This window comes from Crinia signifera, chromosome 1 (assembly GCF_055691185.1).
Source record: "Crinia signifera chromosome 1, ASM5569118v1, whole genome shotgun sequence".
Classification (NCBI taxonomy): domain Eukaryota; kingdom Metazoa; phylum Chordata; class Amphibia; order Anura; family Myobatrachidae; genus Crinia; species Crinia signifera.
In genome coordinates, this window is record NC_139217.1 from 173,996,204 (window position 1) to 174,018,878 (window position 22,675).

Below are 22,675 nucleotides of genomic sequence, written 5' to 3' on the forward strand. Positions count from 1 at the left end.
GGTGGGAGAATAAAATAGTGCCCGAAGCATTGCGAGCGAAGCGAGCGTTGCGAGGGTCCGATTCTCATTGCCAACGGTGTCTATGTCGACTGTGTCGACATTCGGATAAAAAAACAGTGAAAAACCCATGTCGACCTTATGACCAGTCGACCTTTATGCAAATTCGACCTTAAGTCATGTCGACCTTGGCCCATGTTGACGTTAAGTCAGGTCGACCTTCCTACCAGTCGACCTATTGGGGTCGACCTAATGACTGTAGACCTAAGTTCATTCTGACAGATGTACCGCTTCCATTGTGAGACAGCTTGCCAGTTCTCCACATACTGTACAGGGGTGGAAAAGCACAGCAAATACAGATCTATATTTAATCTGGATCAAAATCAGTCACACTGTAAATTGTAGTAGAATGATTTGACAGAAAAGGTCTGTACCTTCCCTACACAATCTATCCATTTGGTTTGAGTGTCTATGTATAGCATATTACCAGAGCAGTCACTAACCAATTTGATGCCGAGGCAAGATTTTGGCTTGTGCCCCCTAGCACCGTCGCTAGTTCTGCCTCTGACCCAGAACGCCTTTCCCAGCAAAGCACCCATCAACCAGCAGCACAGATCATAGCAGGAACCAGCAACACTTATCTCCCCTCACCCATAGCAATCCTTATTTTGGTGCCCTATGCCAGCAAGAGCATTGGTGTCCCCATATTTGAAATAGGGAACTTGCTCTCAGTCAGTGTGTCTGCCCCCGCAGCTCCCTCAATCCGTACATGTGCTTTGTGGGGTGGGTGTGGGATGCTGGACAGCGCCGTGGCTGCAGGGAGACAATGTGACTGTGTCTGCAAAGGCGCATAGAAGAAGGAGCTGCTGCTGCTGGTCATGCGCCACAGCACTCCTCCCGCAGCCAATTTTTTATGCTCTCTGGTGTTCTCACTTACTGCGCTCCCACTTCTGCTGGCTCCCATCTAAGCTGCCTAATCGGTGATGAGAGCTCGGATTGTAGTAGCCAGCCCAAAGCAGGACCTCCTCTGGAAGTGGAATAACTAGTGAGTGGTGGGCCCAGGTGTAAAACTATTGTTTGGGCCCCCCACAAAATGCCCCCATTCCCGCTAGAGGAATACAATGCCCAATCCACAGCAATATCCCCCCCCCCCACATGCTCCTTCCTTGTGTGTCTTAAATGTATCCGGACAGTGGATCGCTCATGTTTACGTCAACAATACAATGATCGACCGCTAGTGGTCAAAGACACCCAAACTTGTTCGACGGCATCTAGACAGACAGTTATGGAAGATTGACGCCTGTTAACGATCGACACGAACGTGGTCAACAGTAGCAAGGTTGACACAAGTTTTTCATGTATTTTTGGTGCAGGTCCACTTGGATCATACTTTACTATCCAAGTGGACATAGAGTTACATTATAATAGTGTGCCCAGCGTAGAGTCACCGCCCCCAAGGAATGGGGATCGCAGCAAGCCATGCTAGGGGATGCTGTGCACATAACTCAGTGTTTACATGGACCCTGTGACATTCAAAACCAGAAAAACATGAAAAGCTGCTGAAGACCATGTTCCCATCAATCTTGCACAGGCTCTCCCACTGTCACTGTCTAACTAAACATGGTGGACCATCCTTCGTGTATAAATCTAGTGGCTGCATCTACGAAATGTATGCATTATATGCAATTTACATATTAACGTAACATATTAATCCTATGTTAAAATCTTTTATTATCTTCTCAAGTACATTTTTCACGGAATTAAACCTTACTTTTAGAGCTTTTACCTAAAGGGCATCAATTTTCTTTTCTTTTTGTTAACGCTATATGAAGAAGTGGAAGACAAAAAAAAGATGCAGACACAACACCTTTTGTGTACTTCAGATCCCTCACCATAGTGAAGCTGCACTTGGCTAGTGGTGTACATATTTCTGGGTGATTACACTTGGAACAGGTACAAAATAAAAAGATAAAAGCTAGAATCTCTCCAGAAATATGTGGAAAAGCAACTCGGTGTAATTAACAGAAATGTCTCTGAAAGAAGACATTGTGATGGTGAATGTTTGTTCTCCTTGGAACTTTAACAATCATTAACCTCATTCCTCTCCTTTCTATATTTACATGTTCTGCCGTGGAATGCAAAACAATACTGGTGAATTGGTCAGTGTTGAGTTTAATTTTCTTTTCTTGTCTACTCTTTGACTTTTGGGCTGCAAGGATGACGCCTTTTGTAAGCAGTTACTGAATAACAGTCACAATACTGGTTGGCGCAGGGATTCTGTATGGAATGTGGCTAGGCCTCACTCCAAGACTTCACCACTGAGGCTGTGGGAATGGGTGGCAGGAAGAGTGCACACGGAAGGTAGCGTGTCATTTTGTGACTCAGTCACTGGACACAAGAAATTCTTTGCATAACTTAAAGCCCCTCTTACACGGCTCTGCTATGGAGAATTTAAAAACAAATGCCATGTAAGGCTTTGAAGTCTGGGTAAAAAAAAATGGTCTGAACCCTATAGCTGAAACAGGTCCTGTCTTAGATAATGGCTTTACACGGATTCCTGGCATGAAGTAAGTAGGACACATACCATCCCGATAGCAGTCAGGCACATCTCATCTCATAGGTGACTTATTTTGTGTTAAGAGGCATGGGAATGCAGTTCCAGGACTATTTCTGGCCTCATAGGTGGCAATTCTATCAGGGCTGTAACTAGGGGTGCGCGATCATTACTGCTACTTAGGGCTCAACATTGAAGATTTCACTGCACATCTCTCGGGGTGCAAGGAAAACTTTGCATGCAAGTGTTCAAAATTTGCTGGAGGTTGCGGTGGTGGCAGGTGGCCAACAACACTAAAATAATTGACCCCAAAGTCTTTATTGTTTGAAGAAGTATTTTTAGTTTCCTTCATATACCTTTGCATTCCACCTCTTTCTATATAAGAATTAAGCACTGCTTATTTAAAATACAAAATGGTACTTGTGTACTAGCACGGCGCCCATCGCATCGCAGACCATAAGGCATACGATGGTATGCAATGCGATGGCTGCCAATGTTATACAATTTTAAATTGTATACCATCGAATTGTATGGCATAGTATGCCATTGTATCGCATATACAATGGTATGCGATTTAAAATTGTATAAGCACCCTAATGGGGGCTTACAATTTTAAATGCACCCCCACTATGAACGTGAACCTGAAGTGTGGCAAGCGCAGCGAGCCCGCGAGGGGCGGCGGTACGCGTCCTACGACCTTTTCATACCCCCACTATCCACGTCAGCGTGGAGTTGATTTTATATAGTGTATTGAGCACAGCGAGCCACCGAGCCCAAAGCGTGGCGAGCCCCGCGAGGGGACGCAGAATACATGTAAAGTAATGCGTGTCCTCTCGCCACGCTTCGGGCTCGGTGGCTCGCTTCGCGCTCGCCACACTATATAGAATCAACTCCACGCCGACGTGGATAGTGGGGGTATGAAAAGGTCGTAGGACGCGTACCGCTGCCGCTCGCCACGCTTCGGGCTCACATTCATAGTGGGGGTGGCATGGGGGTGCATTTAACATTGTAAGCCCCCATTAGGTTGCTTATACAATTAAACATCGTATAGGGGGCTTATACAATTTTAAATCGCATCGCAGTGCATCGGGTGTATGGCATGCAATGCGATTATATGTCGTGCGACCAAATATCGTGGGCGCCGTGCTAGTACACAAGTACCTACAAAACTACATGGTACCTATATCCCTGGCAAATTAATATTTTAGCACCATAAAGTCAGCATTGCTAACATAAATTTTTATACTGAAATATTTGCATTAATAATAAAAGTAGTAGGTCAAAATATACTCAAATGGTTTAGGGGGTATTCAATTCGGGATTCCGACTGTAGAACGTCTCGACAGTCGGAATCACGGGCCATTTTAATTCCATTCTTGGCTAACACGACAATCGTAATTCAATATTCAGTGGAGTTTCCAACACTCGACAGTCAGATCGGCGAAAATGGCTGCGGATTGTCAAAAAACGGCCGTGGATTTGACAATCTGCGGCCGTTTATGACAGATCTGACTTGTTTTAAAGTTTGATCTGTTTTGTTGGAAAATGCCTTCAATGTTGTCGGTAACGGCTGCATTGAATAGGCGAGGGCCGCTATTTCCGCCAGAGATTGAATACCCCCATTAATTGTATCTTATTTCTATTGTGGTAAGTCATAAAATTGGAATTCTACAAAAAAAAATAAAAAAAGGTATTCTCATTATCTTCTCTGTGAGGGATGTGAGAACTACAGATAATGTTCACAGTCATGTGTGGATGTAACCAAACAGACAACCTTTTGTGTGTCCAGAGTCAATGATCCCATTCATTTGAGGACACAGGTCAGTGACAGGAGCTATCAAGTCACACACTTGTATATGTTGTGCATTTGGAAAGCCATCTTGATGCATAGTGCCTTCTAGGAATGTTGTGATGACTGCTGGGAAGAGGGTGATGATAATTGCTATCAAACATCAAAAGTCACCCAGATCATTAAGGTTAAGTGACATTCTACATGATCAACAGCATTATAGACTTCTAGAACAAGCTTCTAGTGGAAAGGAGAGTGGAGTGTGCCAATAAATGCGCTTATAAGTAAACCTCTTTGTTACATAACTCATAAGTATTAGACTCTGTATATCCTAGTTAATTGGTTGTAAAGCCTGTGCATGTTTAAAACTGTAAAGATAAATGCCCGCATGGCTAAAGCTGTGCATACATCAATTATATGAATCCCCAATGCCGATCCGATTCTCTGATCAATGGACTGCGATGATCAGAAAATAGAACTTGTTAAAAAGATTTTGCAAGTGTTGTATTTTGCTGATTTTTTAAGTAAATTATCAACACAACATAGGATTGTGCGGATAGAGTGTTGGTGTAAGGGCTACATAACCCAGAGATGACCAGAATAAATACTGTAAATAACAAAAAAGAATTCCATCAACAGTATTAGCACACCCAGCTGATCATCTACCATGTAAAAGGAGATCTTCTAGAATGTTTGGGGTCCTGTAAAAAAGTTGAACTGGATGGGAGTATGTTTTTTTCAACCACAAATAAAATACTATGTTACGATGTTTGTATCCTGAAAACTTTACAGGTACACATTTAGTAAAACGACTTAAGTTAGCAGTGAAAATGATCATCAACCATCTTCTTTACAAATTAATTATGGCTACATGTGGATCAGCCCTATTACACCAATTCATCTACAAGTCAGAACATAAGTGGGAATTCAATTAATTGCGGTATTTATTGTCCCACAGTGGTCACTATCAGCAAAACAATTATCTCCAAATTCAATACCAGCTATCGCAATGAATTTAGTTACTCCCAGGAATCAATTAGCAGCAGTGATTAACTGTGGATAATTGAATTCCATCGATAAGGTAACAACCAATGAGAAAAAGGAATATTTTAAATGAGCAGTGCAGTTGCATTTCTTAAGTTACCACAATAAGCGGTTAAATAAAAACTGCTTCATCTGTAGATCACCTGTGAACTATGGACTCCTACCACCCACACCCCACCAGCGATGATTTTCTGAACTCCATTTGTAGACTTTGGGAAAGTTTTAAACCAAAATATAATTTCAAATTAAAGATGATCAGCACCACAAGGGCTGTTTAATATGTCAGGAGGCTAGATTTGGACATATCATGAATCTCGATTACATGCAAAATAACATTCAATTACATAAAATCAAACCGCATTTAAATAAAACAAATAAATGTCTGCAGCTACATTTTTGTACAATGTTGGTATGGCCTAAACATCCACTAAACTAGTATAAGGAAATGTTTAAAACCCCAGGCTATAAGCATTGACAGAATTAGCATAGGCCACATTCCTATGGCTATATTGGGAGCAAGTAGTATTTACTAGCAGCATTAAACTTTCTTATGCCTTGTGATTACCAACCATCTACTAGTAAAGACAGGAATAAAAGCTAGAAGGCAGTGAGTTGTAAACAGCACGTAAAATGTTAGAAATTTCCCTTCCAAATATAAAAAAAACAAGAGCTCAGAGTCATTAAATTTGTGCAACACTTTAAGGTGTAGCTCAAAATAATCTTATTAGAATAAGTACGAAAGCGATACTTTAGGGCTGCCAAGGTAATGCAAAATTATTTTATTTCATTAGTTGCAAGTAAAGGCAGGCCACAGCAAGGCTGTCTGTAGATTGCATCATTAAATCCAAGTTTACAATAACTACTGTACAGTATATGCCAAGATAGGGTGTTTAACTATATGAAAACACAGCAGTAACCCAGTACATACATGTGCTTTCATTGAGTGCTCCTTACTAATTAATTGCAATCTTCTCAGGCACACGTTACAGTTAGGAGAACAGAAATAGTATACTAATGCTTATAAGCACACCCAGCTTTTACTTTCCAGCCGTTATGCTGTGTAATCTGCAACATGTTATTTTAAATTAATGATCAAAGTGAAAATCTACCCCAGGTTTTGGAGGTGCCAAAAGTAGGGCGGTTATTACAACATAATCTAAAATTATACCAATACTTTTGAAGGTTCTGGGGTCACAATAATGAGAAAGTATCATGTTTGGTTCATACCTGCTATGCTTTTTAGGTGGAGGAGGTGGTGGCTGAGTGGAGTCTTCAACTTCCTTATTTATTTTTGAAAGTTCAACAGGACAGGAGGCAGATTTACTCATACCTTTCTGACCTCTCAGTTCATTCAACTTGTCTCTTTCTTCATAGCTACAATTAGTAATGATGGATAGAACAGGCTGGCCCTTGCTTAAAGCACTAGTACTGGACTGCAGTGAGTTAGGAGACATTTCTTCCTCCTCTTCTTCGTCAATCCTGCACTGGCGGCTCCAAGTTGCATGGTTGAGCCTCGGTCTACGGTCTCCTGTAGACAGGCACCTGTCAATTATCTCTAGGGAGTCTTTTTTATGAGAGATGGAGGATAAGATCCCAGTAGTGTGTGTTGGCAAGGTCAGATGTAAACTATTCACTTCCTCTGATTGGTTAATTTTGGGAGGCACAAGGCTGGTGTTACACTGGTACTTATGTGATAAGGAAGTCTGGTACCGTCTATTTACATCAACAGATTTACCTGGGCTCCTTTCTCCCCATAGAAAAGTAGGTGACAGACTCGCATTCTCTGCAGATGAAGGACTACCACATGTCCATTCAACCCCAACTGCAGAATCTGGGCTGCTCAGGTAAATTGTTCGGTTGTCTTCTTCTGTATGGGCAGCCATGACCGTTATCCTAGCTGCAACATGTGTTGCGGATTCTTGTATCATCCTGCTATTGCTTAAGGAGCACCGATTACCCTCCTGTTTTACACTGGCCTTCTCAGTGTGCCACACTGTTTTCGTCCCTGTGCCTGAAACACCTTTTCGTTTAGTGCTTTCAGCATAAATAGGTTCATTGTTTCTTCCATCAGCAGATACTGTAGATGAATATAACTTAGTCTGGCAATCTGCAATAGTTGGTGATGCGAGAGGACTGCCTTTAATATCAATACATGACAGAGTCTCTGACAGGATATCTGACTCAGAATGAAGCGATACTTTAGTTCTACTGACGTATGTGCTTTTACTAGATCTCACATCTGTGTTAGAACAGTTTGCAACATCAGACCTTGTTTCTTTGCACAGTAATGTTTTGGCAGGAGGATCACAAACTGCACTATCTTTGTTAAGAAAGCCTCCATTAGGAGATGGCCTGTCTGGAGCAGGCCGGTTTCCTGAGCAGTAAGCACTGCTACTCTTCAAAGAAAGCAAGGCAGATTCTTCTTGAAGGCTGCTCAGTTTTTCAGTATCACCATCATTTTGTTTTGATACGTGGGAACCTTCCTCCTGAGGTGCTGGCAACTTGTCCTTGAGGAACACTGCTTTATCAGCCTGAACATCAAAGTGGCTCACATACGTTAAATTATTCACAGCGTTTATCTCAATCTTCTTTTCAGGACTTGCCATACTATTGAATATATATTTTGATGTATCGCTAGAGGAGCAATAATCATGGCTGAAATGTTTGCTGAAGTTATCTAGGATAACCATTGAAATATCCCCGGATTTCAGGACGGAATTGCTCATTGAAGATACTTTCCAGCTGACCTTAAGAAAAAAAAAATATACGATTTTGTTTTAGAATATTATAGAAGATATTAAAAAAAGTAAACTACTGTAAGACAATAAACCTAATTCACAGATAGCAAATTGCTGATCAGATGTGTTCTTGGGCACAGCTAATGCTCGAGAATATGCTAATGCTGCAAGAGGCGTCTTGTTTAAATAGATGCCTCCTGCATGCTTCTGCGATCTGCTGCTGCCTCCAAAGATGCAGCATCAGATCACTCTGCATGAACATCAGCCATCTTAGTACAGCCAGTGCTGTTACGCAGCCGAGGCCAGTGAAGTTGCTCTTAAAGACACATACATGCCTTGAAATAGTTTCCGACGCGCCTCCCATTTCAGTTAACACATTGCCCTTCACATAGACTAGGCATGTCCAAACTATGGCCATCCAGCTGTTGTGAAACTACACATCCCAGCATGCCTTGCCATAGTTTTAGCATTCCTAGTAGCAAAACAGGGGCAAGGCATGATGGGACTTGTAGTTTCAAAACAGCTGGAGGGCCATAGTTTGGACATGACTTTCATAGACCATCAGTCAGGCTGTGGCTTAGGGAATACTTTGCCTGATGGTGCAGGACCAAATTTAAACATGTGCAGTTCATTGACATACGTACATATCTGAATTAGCCCAATGTTCATTATAAATCTGTGGCTTAAAGGGGGGCATTCAATTAGCGATGGTAAGTTACTATGGATGAAACAGGGTGGTAGATTCGGGGGCGTTAATTCCTGGGGCAACTACTTTTTCTCATTACCCCAAACAGGCTATTTAATGTGGATTTCTTTTCGAGCCTTCTCAGGCTTGAAGAGAATTCCTTGCGAGCTGCAGCTCAGCGGCTTCAATTGGCCTGAGGTAAATTACTGTGACTAATTGAATCCACCCCCAAGAGCTACACTTACCAGAATCATAGATGTATTGTTTTAGTCTATGGCCTGTGAACACAATACAATTTGTGTATTGCACAAATATACTGCACTGAGAAAATGTATCAGATAAGCTGGAAAAGGGTAGAACTTTGGTGCAATAGATGTATGTTTGACACCAAATAAATAGCGAAAACCTTTTTATTGAAATCTTGGTTGAAATCTTTTATTGAAACACTTGCACATTCTATTACTTACTTTCACAAAGGGAAATCTGATCGGTTTAATACACCCTTGGTCACTGAAGCAAATAGGTATATGGCTAATACAAAGGACTAGAAGGGCTTCTTTTTTCATTCTAAAAATAGCCAAGTCTAAACATAGGCTGATTGTATACAATGAAAAAACTAAATAAGTTTATTATTTAAATACAAAATGTCTGTACATTGCACTTTGAAGCAAGCAGAAATGTTTCATATGAATTCAATGCTCTTGCAATTTACAAAACTTATATTGGGTTAGGAATAATTTTGGAACCATTTGAAAATGTACAGTATTATATATTTACAGTTTCTTATATAGCGCAAGATATTCTGTTGCGCTTTACAACAGTGATTAAACAAACTGGGTAGAAACAAACTGACCTAGAGGTAGGAGGGCCCTGCTCGCAAGCTTACAATCTATAGGGATAATAAGAATACATAAGGATAGGATTCCATAGCATGGCAGTCCCACCAGATTACAAGACAGTCCTAATGGGATGCAATTATATATGAATGCTACTGAAGGTTGTGTGAGGGTTCTGGAATATAAGTGTGCCTAAAGAGGTGCATTTTCAGAGAACGCTTGAATGTTTGGAGGCTAGAGGAGAGTCTTAATCCTACCTTTTGACTGTCTGTAAATACCCTGTTTGTAAAGTGCAATGGAATATGCTGCGCTATATAAGAAACTGTTAATAAATAAATAAATGTGTGTGGAAGAGCATTCCATAAGGTGGGTGCTGCCTGACAAAAATCCTGCAAGTCTAAGTGGGAGTGAGTAATGAGTGAAGATGAGACGCAGACCGGAGAGGTCGGGTGGGGATATATTTTGAGATAAGCGAAGAGATACAAGTCGGTGTAATGTCAGTACATGCACAATATGGAATATAAAGTTCAATAATAAAAAGCCATGTTATGGTCACTTAATTTCGCAGTTGGGCCACATGCCTCCACTGATTGGCGACTACATGCACAAATTAAGCATCATCGATACTTGCATACATTCAAATTTTTTAATGTAGTATCAAGTGTACATACCTGCGTTGGTGCTTCAGCGCTGTCCAACTCAGCCCACCCCTCAGCAGTATCGGATGTAATCATGGTTGGTTTTACGGCTATGGTGGGCTTGGAATACAGAGCAGCAGTTACAATCTCATCATCTTGGTTTATGTTCTCCGACTTGATCCTAATCCCATTAAGACTAGGCAAGACTGGCAGGTTGCCTGCTTTTCTATCAGAGGATGTTTGAAGCTTTCGGTGGTCACTTTTGGGGTGAAAGCAGTTCTTGCAGGATCCAGGTTTCCAAATATGTTCCACAAATTCGTTGCACACAGACATTCTGTAGCCCTGATTGGTTAGTTTGATGCCTCGGTGCATGATAGGACGAGAAACACCTCTCTCATCTTGTGCTCATCAATGCGCAGAACAAATTGTGGCTCCTTCACAAAACTAGAATAGAAAAACATATTTATATATATATATTAAAGTAGTGTTTTTATTATTTCTACATGAACCAAAACGATGAAGTGATTAATACATTTCTATGTATTTAGGGTAGAAAAATAATAATTAACTGCAGTCAAATATACTCTAATGTTCCCCAAAAATGCGCTCTAGCAGAGGACACAAAAGGTTAAGATTTACAAAGTTGGAGTTATTAACTCTTACATGATTCGTGCAATAGGACTGAAGTCAAAATATCATTTGAGTTAACAGTAACTGCGTGCAGAATGCTAGCTACATGCTGTGACTATGTTTAATGACTCAGCCTTTACTCTGCTTCACCTTACTAAGATGTTACTCCGTATATAAACCGTTCTGCCAACATTATTCCTCCCTATGGTCAGATCTTGCATTGTCAAGTAAAACAGAATCCCGATACTGTAAAGCATTGGAGTACAATCTGCAGGTTCTTCACTTCTCTGCAAGGATCTGTAACCATTCATTCCGGTCTCTTAATATGCGTGTCCATTCTCAGCTTAATGACAATTAGAAGTGACACCTTGAACATTTACCATTTCAAAAGTTTGCTTTCCCATTTCACAGCTGCCCCAGTCTGACTGATTTTGCAATTACACGCTTCAAACAAGTAATCCTGAACAAACTGCTGCTCAATTTTATTACGGTTCTTTTAGGTTACCTGCTGTCCAGGGATATATGTACCTGAGTATCCGATGTAAAGCTGCAAGTACAATTCCCATCAATAAAACATGTATAACAGGCTGCCTCTTAACTTACACAGAAAAGCTTTAATTATTCAGCGAGTCTGCACTGACCTTTAGGACACAGTATACTGTATAGAACCTTTTTTAATATAACTCCAGTTTAATTAGGACTCTCATTTGTCCTGTTTTGTTCAGTTGATCTCATGGAGCTTACTTTACCAATATGTAAACATCTGATGAAATAGAGCAGGGGCAGCCCATAAAAATGAGTTCTGCGCATGCGGAGTACCAAGGACGACACTGTGCATACTCCGGTCCCGAACCCGTGAATATGCAGCTCATAGAGGCTGGGTACCAACGCATGCGCAGTACCGAAGAAGCTACTGCACATGCGCCGGACCTGCAACCATGATGGGGGTCAGGAGTCGGGACCGGCAGCAGGGATCAACAGGCACAGGCGCCGCAGCAGCCCCTTCCTCCACAGAGGTAAGAGCCACCACTGTGTGTGTGTGTATATTATAAATACATATGACACACACACTTGACTACTTTTTAAAGGTACATGTGGGATGTGGAAGGGAGGCAGTGTGGTGCCGCAAATCAAGTCATCACTACCCCATTAATGCTGTGTAATACTGTGATAAGCGACAACAGGAACCTGGACCACCAATGAGGGAGAAAGGCATTTGGATATTCTAGGAGAGTAAGCAAATTATAAAAACATAAATATTAGAGAATTACACTTACTAGCAAAGAGCATGTTTATAATGCCAAAAAGGAGCACTGCCTAAAAACTGTCTTTTTTTTCAAACACAGGGGCAGATGTGTTAAGCCTGGCAAAGAGATACACTGGAGATAAAGCAAAAGGAGATAACGCACCAGCCAATCAACTGTTTTTAAAATATGACAGTTGGCTGGTGCTTTATCTCTTTCCAATTTATCTCTTTGCCAGGCTTATTAATACATCTGCCCCAAGTCTGTAACATGATGGTTAGGAGCTGGTTGGTTGGCTGTTTATGACTTTTTGAAGCTTGGTACTGTCCCTGAATATCAACAATCATTATACTAGTAATGCTCCTCATAGTTCCAAAGAGCAGGGCCGCCGACAGGGGGGGGTCTAGGGGTACTTGAGTCCCGGGCCCCACCGCTCTGACAGAGGGTAGGGCCCGAGCACGCATGGCCGCCAGGCAGCACCCCCTTTACAAACAGCTGAGCCCGGCTGCCGGCACCACTTAACTGCAGCGGGCCGTGGCTGTCCTGTTATCTTGATAGTGAGAGCCTGCGGCAGCTGTCTGGGGAAAGCCCCATCCCCCCCACATTGGCGCCACAAAGTAACGTACTGACGCCATCTCACCGTGGCGCCAGTCAGAGGACGATGAGGAGCCGGCGCCCAGGGAGCAGGCTGTGCGGACGCTGCAGAGGAGATGGAGGAGTTTCAGGTGGTGGTGGAGGTGAGAGGGGTCCCGGGGCGATGCAGCCGGTATTAGGCTGCCGCTCACATCTCCCAAATGTCCCCGCTTGTTTTGGCCTACGGTTATTTCATAGTGTTCAGTGATCGCGAAAACCCCAAAAAATGATGGGTCCCTGGGACCCCTCACTTAGAAAAATCGGGGTCTTACTTGACCTTTTCTGGGTCCCAACGGAATAAAGCCTCCTCTCCCCTTCCCCAGCATGGCACATACAGAAGCCTCCTCCTCTCTTTCATATGGCATATACCCTGAGCCAAGGGCCAGCATGAGCCTTTTTTTTTGTTTGGTAAGCAAACATAGATTTGGGCACCCCAAAACTGTGGCTATTGTGGGTTGGGGGGGGGGGATCAATTGGCAATTTGCCCACTCACATAAAGCAAGATACACATATACTAGAAAGGAATAGGGACATCTGTGCTGAAGCAATCAGGATTGTAAAAGTAATGGCAGCAGGAACAGGAGGGATAGGGTTAGTGAAACCCAGCAGAGTCTATAGGCTCCTCTGCTACAGGCAGAGCCAGGAGGAGGTGACAGTGACACACGAGAGCAGCACCGCGAGGTAGGAGAGGAGGAGGGAAGTCTGCAGCCCGAGTCCTGCTAGCAATAAATCCCCTTACATGACACAGCCAAGCAGCCTGCTAAATGGACCACGTGCCCCTCTTACCTCTACTTCCTGCTCGGGTCTGCTCCGTCCTCACTGTCACACCTCCCTGGTTCTGGCCCCCAATGCTGGTTTCAGTTCTTCATGCTCCATCCTCACACCAGCCGCAGGGGACCCAGACATTCATAAAAAATGAGTCCCTGGTGCTCCAAAGTGGGTAAAATACTCGCTATAGCGAGTATTTGCGAACCCTGGTGTTGGGCTGAGCCTAGGCACACAGAGCCGCTGCTGCCAGTCCCCACACTGTCATCACCATGGCTGGGGGGCTCCCATGTGTACATGTGGCATCTGCGTGAGATACAGCAGCGTCTCCTTCCAGCCTGCCGTGGTGCTGCGCCCATAGATGCCACTGCTGAGCCCAGTATGGGTGTGGGGAGGGGGGGGGGGGGGGGGGGAGTGTAGAGAAAATGTCACTTGCCATGTATAGGAGTTGGGCTAGTATGTATTGCCCCTGTACACTAAGCTCAAATAGTTCAATATATTTTGGGAACCAGCTAACAGCTTGCAAGTTTTCTGTAACAACTCAAGTGACACTGTCTATTATGTACATTTGATTTCGCTTAATGTATTATTACGGAACTGTTCATACTGCAGTTCTTTATTCACCATGAATAAAGACATAAATAACTAGGCTAATTATAAATGCTTTGTGGCTTGTAGTCTATAAAGCGCAACGGAATCTGCTGCGCTATATAAGAACCTGTAAATAAATAAATAAATAAATACATACATGTATCACTGGTATACCCCTGCCGCTGTCTTCCCACTCGTGTGTGGCATCGGCAAGTGTGTATTCACTTGCCAATGCCGCCGACAGAGGGATCACTGTAGTGTGTATGGCCCTTAACACTGGGGGGGGGGGGCCTGACTATTTTGTCAGTCCCAGGCCCCACAGATTCTGATGGCAGCACTGCCAAAGAGTGTAATCCACCAGTGAGGTGATGATGTCAAAACAGATTGAACTAGATCTGCCTGCAGTTAGATGGTCTGCCGTGTCAGCAGATGCTCTTGAAATGCTCATAAGACCATTTACTCACAGGATGCCATGAATAAGGCATTTTTCATGGGGCCCTTCCTTCTTTGGAGAGGTTAGTTTCAATATGTTGCATTGACATTGCATTATTTCCCACCCAATGTTTTATGGTATTCTTCTAAGATACTGTATTTTCTTTTACAGCCATAGATCAAGAAATTACAATTTCTGCCTAATGCTTAAAAAGGTATAATTTCAAAAAGCCCAAAGAAGCTTATAATAGCATGACAACCCCTTTGACATATGACACACTGCCATTGCCTTTGCATCTCTGCTGTTTGACTAAGATCAAGAGGCACTATTTCTGTGCTCATAGGGTTCTAGCAGTGGTAGCCAACTCCAGTCCTCGAGAGCTACCAACAGCTCACATTTTCCAGACAACCTAGCTGCTGCACAGATGCACTCATTACTCACTAACACATTTTAAAAGAGCCACAGGTGTAACTAATTACTTCACTTGTGGTTCTGTGAGGAGACCTGGAAAACTGTTGGTAGCTCTCGAGGACTGGAGTTGGCTACCCCAGGGTTATAGTGTACCCAATGGATGCTCAGTAGCACAAATGTGCACCCTGTCCCGGGGCTGAGAGACGCCTATACGATTTCTAACCTAAGTGAGAATGGCCACCCTTTATTAGAAAACATGTCTAATCATTTGGAGAACATGCAAAAGGAGCATATTTTTTTTCAAGAACATACATATTTAGGTATATAGGAGGTAGGCTACTTTTTTCAATGATTCACCACATTTTTGCCTGTGTCATGTTTTTGTCTTTCAGATGGGCCAGCAGGTGGAAACCTTATCCTCTACCCATTCCTGGTCTTTGTGTGCCCATCTCCCTCTTAGGGGGAACAGCTGAATAGTCCAGGAGACCTGATAAATGGGCCTCGTCTAGCAATTTCACCAAAGGGTCACTTTGACTTTGGCGATTACACAAGCTTTCCACTTATAGAAGTCCCCCCCCCCCCCACACACACACAAAAAATACATATCATAACATGCAGCCCAACTGCCCCTATTCCAACTTGAGAGATGTGCCTGTCCCAATTTAGAGAGTACACAAATCACTGCACTACACCTTGTTTTCCTGATTAAGGCAAATAACTCAGTTATCATTAACATAATCAACTGAGTTCCCCTCTCTTTGAAGTACGGTATAAAAAAAAAAAAAATGGATTCTAAAAGTTGATGTTATTATAGAGAAAACACCCTTACAGATGCTCACTCTGTATCATATATACAGTATATTAATACACAGACAAAAAATGATCTATCATCAGCATTTAGTGAATACCAAAAACATGTTCAAATGATAGTGGTAAAAGATGCACATAGGCTTTAGGTACTGTAGTTGGTAATAGACATAAAAGCCTTGCATGTGACTACAGCCACAGTATAGTGAAACCATACTTAGTTAGCAGGACCAGGCATTCAGCTAACGCTGACTCCAAATACTGCCATTCATGGCTCTGCACTTTCCCATTACACCAACAATAAGCAGCCATGAACAAAAAGCATTGCTAAGGAAAGGATCAATGTAATAGTTATTTCACTGTGGGATTTGGAGGCCTTCTTTATACAGTAACACATGCCTGACAGAAAGACTTGGCTTACAGCTGCGCTACCACCCAGCTCTTGCAGGATTTCTGCTGCTTGTACAGAAAGATCGGGGCGATTCCCCCCCACGCTTTTATAGCAACTACCAAACTAAATTCACTGGTTCCGTATTACTAATGCAACATGAGGCTCATTTGTTTCCCGAGAGGTACCGTAGCTTTAAAAGGTTAATTCTAGCTTTAAAAATTAGCTGATGCTTTTGTTTTATTATTGTAATGTATTGTTGCTCTAAATCCTGTTATTTATTTTCAAAATGCAATTCTATCGGTCACCATACCATATTATTATGTGTGATGACTGGGGATGCGGTTGAATGGTCTACAGGCCAAAGGTTGACACCCCAAACAGATTGACATGCTTTAGGCAGATATAGACAAAAGGTCGGCACAAGCAAAATATCAACATGAGATTTTCATGATTTACAGATGGAGAACCTCTCATTCAGCGCTCGCCAGAATGCCCCCCGCTGGCGAGATGATGCTCCATCCGACACACACGCTCATCCCAGATTCCGGGCGGCAGGGGACGCGAACCCTGCCCGTCTCCGCTTCAGGGAGACAGGCAGGGTTAGTGGGGGTAGCGGGGAGGTGGGATGAAGCGGCAAGGACTGGCGGGGAGCTTCGTTGTAAGGGGACATGCACGTGTGTCCCCTTCCAGCGGCTGGCGATCCGACCAGACCAGGCCAGACCCTCGCTGGATGGATAGCGCTCCATCTGTTAAAAAAAAAAAAAAAAAAAAAAAAAAAAAAAAAGACCATTCCAGTGGAGATGGAGGGGAAATACAATAATGTGACGAGCATAGGGAGGCACTGTGCCCGAAGCATGGCAAGCTCAACCTTTGGCCTGTCAACAAGTTGGCTTATATCTGATGATTGTGGGTGTAAAATTCAATATATAGTCATTGCTAACATGCATCCAATTTCAGCAATAAACACTATCGGTATCTGGTTCCAGTTGATGGATCTACAGTGTCTAGATACTGTATAAGCACTTATTTTCACGAAAATGAGTATGTCAGTGATTTTGCGAGCTGAAAATTATGAGAATTTTATACGAACCTAAAGGTGCCCATATACGATTTTACCCGATTCTGGCAGATCGGGCCAATATATCAGATGAAATCGGCCCAAATCAGAGGTGTTTTAAGTCAGATCAGATCCAATGTGCATTCCCATGCGGATCGGATACTAGGGATCTTATGTGCTTCACATACGATCAATCTGATTTCCCTTAAGGCAGCTCCCCGGGAGTTTTTACGCACGCTCATGGGAAAAGGGGGTGTGGTCTCTGGGAAGGGGCATGGGGAACTCCCAACTGCTCCATTTCCCCCCCACGTTGACGGATGTATGTGGGACAGTCCCGCAAAAAAAAAAACGGTTGAGTTGGGAGGTATGCATAAATAGTTAGTAGGGGGTACTTGATGTCTGACAGTAGATATATTAACATGCTGCTAATTCTTCCGGAATGTCCAGGACATTGCCATATTCCGCAGAGCTCACCTGGACCCTTAAATGGTGAGGTAGTGCGGGGGGGTGGGGGGGGGGGGGTAGCCATGACAACATAATCACAGCAATACACCCCTGTACCTCTCACTGGGTCTCACTTAGGGCAGTATTTTATTAAAGCTTGGAGAAACATATAATGGTGAGAGATAAAGTACAAGACAATAAGATTTTGCCTTACATTTTAAAGTTTACATCTGAAATTGACAGGAGCTGTTTTTTGGAACTTTTCTGCACAATTTTATGTCTCTCCAAGCTTTGATAAATACCCCACTTGGAGAAGACTAAAAGGTGCGTACACACGGAGGCAATATTGGCTGAAATCGCTGGGAATATGGCCGCTGGCGACCATATTACCAGTGATGGGAGTGTGCCCCAGCGATAATTGCTCCTGCGACCAGCTGATTACCTCTGTGGCTCCCCCGGCAGAGGTTTCTTTTCATCAGCGACCATCTCTTGTCGCTGATGAAAAGGAGAGACTGAGCAATATATCTCCCCGTGTGTACGCACTTTTATATAACATTTTACAATATACATCAAAATTAAGTTGTAATCATACACCCCCCCCCCCCCCCATAGGCGAATCTAAAATTATGGTAATGGGTGGTCCCAGATCTAGACATGACAGCAGGGGGACCTTTGCGCGGCGTAGCCGTGTGGCAAAAAGGGGGTGTGGCCTCATGGGAAGGGGCATGGCATCACAAAAAGGGTGTGGTATTACACTTTAGACCAGGCATGTCCAACGTTGGCCCTCCAGAGGTTGTGAAACTACACATCCCAGCATGCTTTGCCACAGTTTTGCTATTAGAGAATGCTAAAACTATTGCAAAGCATGCTGGGATGTGTAGTTTCAAAACATCTGGAGGGCCAACATTGGACATGCCTGCTTTAGACCATACACAGTAATGGTTTTACTGCACCATGTATGGCACAATATGGCACACCTTGGACACTGCAAAAGTCACGCTTTGTGATTTTTCAAAAATTTGCTTCTCTAATCTATTACTTTATACAAGTTCTACTGCTTCAGAAATTTTTTAGACTCTATCTACTTGCTACATTTGGAAAAACAGCTAAGCCGTGTTTTACATGTTGTGACAAATTGAGAAAAAAAGCCAAGATGTATGTGGACACATCTGTATATCTTTGGAACCAACTGACCCATTTACATGAGACCTGTATCATATTGAAGAACTTTTGAGTTGGCTTTGAATGATTTTGGTCCCGTGAAACTGGGCTGTTTGGTTCCAGAGAAATCTGCCCTCAAAGAACATAAACAGTCATGAAATTACATTTAAGAAATGAAAAAAAAAAAAAAAAAAAAAAAAAAAACGGTTTAACCTTAGTATCCCTGGAACCAATTAACCCATATGGATCCAGCCTGGTATCAGATTGAAGGCCCAGCGATTTGGGTTAAACTGAGATCAACCTTGAGCTTCAGTGATGCCGAAGGGGGAACTGGCAGACATTGAACTGGGTGGGGGTCGGAAATATCGGGTCCCATGTTATCCTATAGGGAAAACGTTCGCCTGGCAGTATCTCTGGTTCCCAGCTACAAAATGGGCTAATGGGTGGTCCGGTGCACCCCGGACCACCCCCTAGATTCGCCTATCCCCCCCCCCCCCCAATAATTTCCTGAATATAGTCAGGAAAATGTGAGCACGCTGCTACAAACAAATTTGGGGTGTGTCTGCTCTCCTGTGCCCCTTTTCTTATAAGCAAAATTGCTTTGAAGGAGTGACTGAGGTCACGCCACTCAACTCTCCAGTTAACATGGGTCCTCAAACTGCGGCCCTCCAGATGTTGTGAAACTACAAATCCCAGCATGCCTTGCCACAGTTTTAACACTCCCTTATAGCAAAACTGTGGCAAGGCATGCTGGGAATTGTAGTTTCACAACATCTGGAGGGCCGCAGTTTGAGGACCCATGCTCCAGTATAAGGACAAATATGCCTGGACAGTCCCCTCAAATCAGGACTGTCCAGACAAAATAGGAACAGGTGCAAGGTACATTTTAAGAGGGAGAGGGTGAGCCAAATAGTACCAAGATCCCAGAGACCCAGAGCAAAAGAACTATAGAATAACACTTCAGCAGAGAACATCATAAACTTTTCTAAACTGAAACTCACAGGGGATAATCTGGATTGAAATGGGTTTGACTGGAACATGTTTAAAGAAAGTCATTTTCAAACGGAACTGCCCAATGCTTTAAAAAGTTGGGTCACTGCAGTAGGCCAATAGGGAGACAGCACACAGTTGTAAAGGTCACTTAAATGCTTACCTATGATAATTCTGCAAATGACTCACATCATTATGCTGTTCTGTGCCAATGTGCTAACACATCCAAACATGGCATACATTATATTTCACAACCCGATTACAGCATATGACCGTTTCAGTTATATATTGTATAGAGGCACAAAAGTATTATATTTCAAGTGGAAACCTGTACTCCAGATCTGGTATATATATCAGAGCAAGAAATAACAAATCATGTTGATGGAATTTAATCAGCTATCTGTCTTTAAACCACAGATAGACAGGTATGTTTCCACTAGTAATAAGGCAATTCAGAAACAAATAATTGACAGTGCCAACTGTATGATTCATAGTTCTCAGGCAACTCATACAAATGTGAACTAGAAGAGATCACAGACTATGCAAAAATTGTCCCAACAGTAGGAACACAAAATGCACACAGATAACTACTAATATAAAGCTTATTGTAAACACAGGCAGTTTATTTCAGACACTGACTTGCTGGGAAAACAGCACTGGAATTCCTGTGAAGCTCTATCTGCAGACCCTGATCAGTTCACATTCCTGTCTTTATGCACTGCTACTGCTGCCTTTGTTATAGAGAACTGGGGAGAATCCCATTCTACCGGAATCCTGCATTCCACACCAGAAATAGGCCAAGGCATAATATTCTCAGCAGAGCACAAGTAATCGGTCTTGTAATTAAAATTTCTATCAAACTGAATTAGGATCACTGGTAGCACAGAGCTATATGGACTTAAAAGCAAAAAACTAAAATAAAAACGTGAAACATTGAATAGTTACAAAACTGTCGCTTTAGGGTTAATCTTTTTTTAGGGAACTTTTTAAAAACTGTGCTGTGTCGCGTCCCCCCCCCCCCTTCCTAATCAATGATCCCCTGCATCCGTGCTTGGCAGTTGGGTTTACTTACTTCACTTTGTGACATAATTTGCACCATTCCAATTTCTCTCAATATAACCAACTGGTGCACACTAGCTGGATACAAAGGCAATTAAGCTACAGATGTGGGTGATCAAATATAATTGTTCAGGTGCCAAGCAACACTGTGCACCTGAGCAATTTGCTGTCCACTTCTTTTGACCCAAAAAGCCAAAAAGTACATGAGTGATCGTTAAGTTAAACAGGTGCAGCTTTGGCCTGTCTCACACTACCAAGTCTCTAGTCATCACAACAAGCAAATACTGGGTGACACTTCCACTGACCATTACTCACAATCAGGGGGACCCTGCCACATCCTATTGTATGGACATTTATTGGAATTATAAAAAGTAGTTATCTCCAAAAATAATTAAATTAAAAATATGAAACAAATGTGTATATGTATACATAAATGTGTACAGTATATGTAAAATCAGAAATTACACTTTGTTTCCTGTCTTCTATTGCAGACCATTCAATACATTGTAATAAGGAGTGTCCAAGTACACAAGCCTCTGTGCCTACAGTACAGCCTCACAAAGCACGCTATAAAGTCAGGTCAACAAGAATCTTGCAAGGTGAAGGCAATAACCAGCTGTCCCCATAATCCCACAGTGCCTGGAGTACACCTTACACAACAGCATGTAAACCTCTTACATTAAAACTCTTCAGACATCACTTAATTATCAAGATCGTGTCTGGGCTTAATGACTGCTGGGTTTGTTGTGGATTGTCACTAGATCACTGTCCTCTGTAGAAACTCGGTATGTGAGGAAAGTTCCCCTTCATGACCTGTTACCCACATCCCCTGGGATAGATAGCAGCAAGTGAGAGAAGTAACCCTCTGCCTGCTCCCATGTCAGCAGCAAGAAGCCCGGGGGCAGGTGTGGGCGAGGACTAGGTGTCAGGGGAAAGTGCTGTTGCCCGGGCAAGTTTTCCTAACAGAACACAGCAGCCTGAAGAATACAAATACAATCTGTAAGGGACACTACATACATAAGGAGCCTGAAATGTGTCCATGCAGACTACCATGTGTACAGTCATTCACAGCAAAGTTACTGCATTACCTGGCGGTAGTAGTTGTACAATAATTCCAGCGCCGGCAGAAGCACAGGTCAGGATAGAGCGCAGATAGGATGAATGGAGGAGGCGCAGTGAGAGTGCCCTGGGACGACTGACACTCAGCAGCAGCAGCAGCACTGCACTCTGTGTGAGAGTGTTACTAGTGACTGGATACAGACCCAGAGGTGGAGAGAGACACTGGGGAGGAGCAGCACTTCCACACCCCGGCCCTTCTGCTGCTGTATTCCCAGCTCTCCTCCCACAGGGCAAAGTTCTGGGACTTTGTTTGCCTTAACTAATTTATTTCAATGCAGTTAAAGACATGAATAAAAATAAGTAAAAGGATTCAAAATAAAAGAGCACAGAGGATAGGGATAATACCTAGTGTGTCTTTAATATCATCAAAGTCCCACAACTTGTTCTCACTTCCACACTTCTCTGTTCACACGCAGGACTGACCACCACAATGCTATCTACCTCATCATCCATTGTGTGTGTTCTGAAAGAGAAGGGACATTTCACTTTACAATCATAGGGGCCGATTCACATCCGTTTGTTCGGTTCCGAATTTGCCCCCTTCTTTGATGTTCGGGGTCTGTGCATGATCGCTTTGAACTGAATCTTACTTTATCTTAGGGTCCGATTCAGCCCTGATCGCACGGCTGAGAATTTGAACAGTGGAAAATTATCGATAC

At 43.0% G+C, this 22,675-nt stretch overlaps 1 protein-coding gene across 1 annotated transcript in view; it reads right to left on the bottom strand.

The window, feature by feature from the left end:
• The window catches only part of PRAG1 (PEAK1 related, kinase-activating pseudokinase 1), a 34,842-nt gene extending 12,695 nt beyond the window's left edge, over positions 1–22,147 (bottom strand). The window contains exons 1-3 of the mRNA XM_083177569.1: positions 21,986–22,147; positions 10,315–10,725; positions 6,612–8,131 (exon numbers count right to left, since the gene is read on the bottom strand). Of these exons, the coding sequence (XP_083033695.1) occupies positions 6,612–8,131; positions 10,315–10,653 (1,859 nt within the window). The 5' untranslated portion in view covers positions 10,654–10,725; positions 21,986–22,147. The remainder of the gene's footprint in view (positions 1–6,611; positions 8,132–10,314; positions 10,726–21,985) is intronic.
• Between the last annotated feature and the right edge of the window lie 528 nt (positions 22,148–22,675).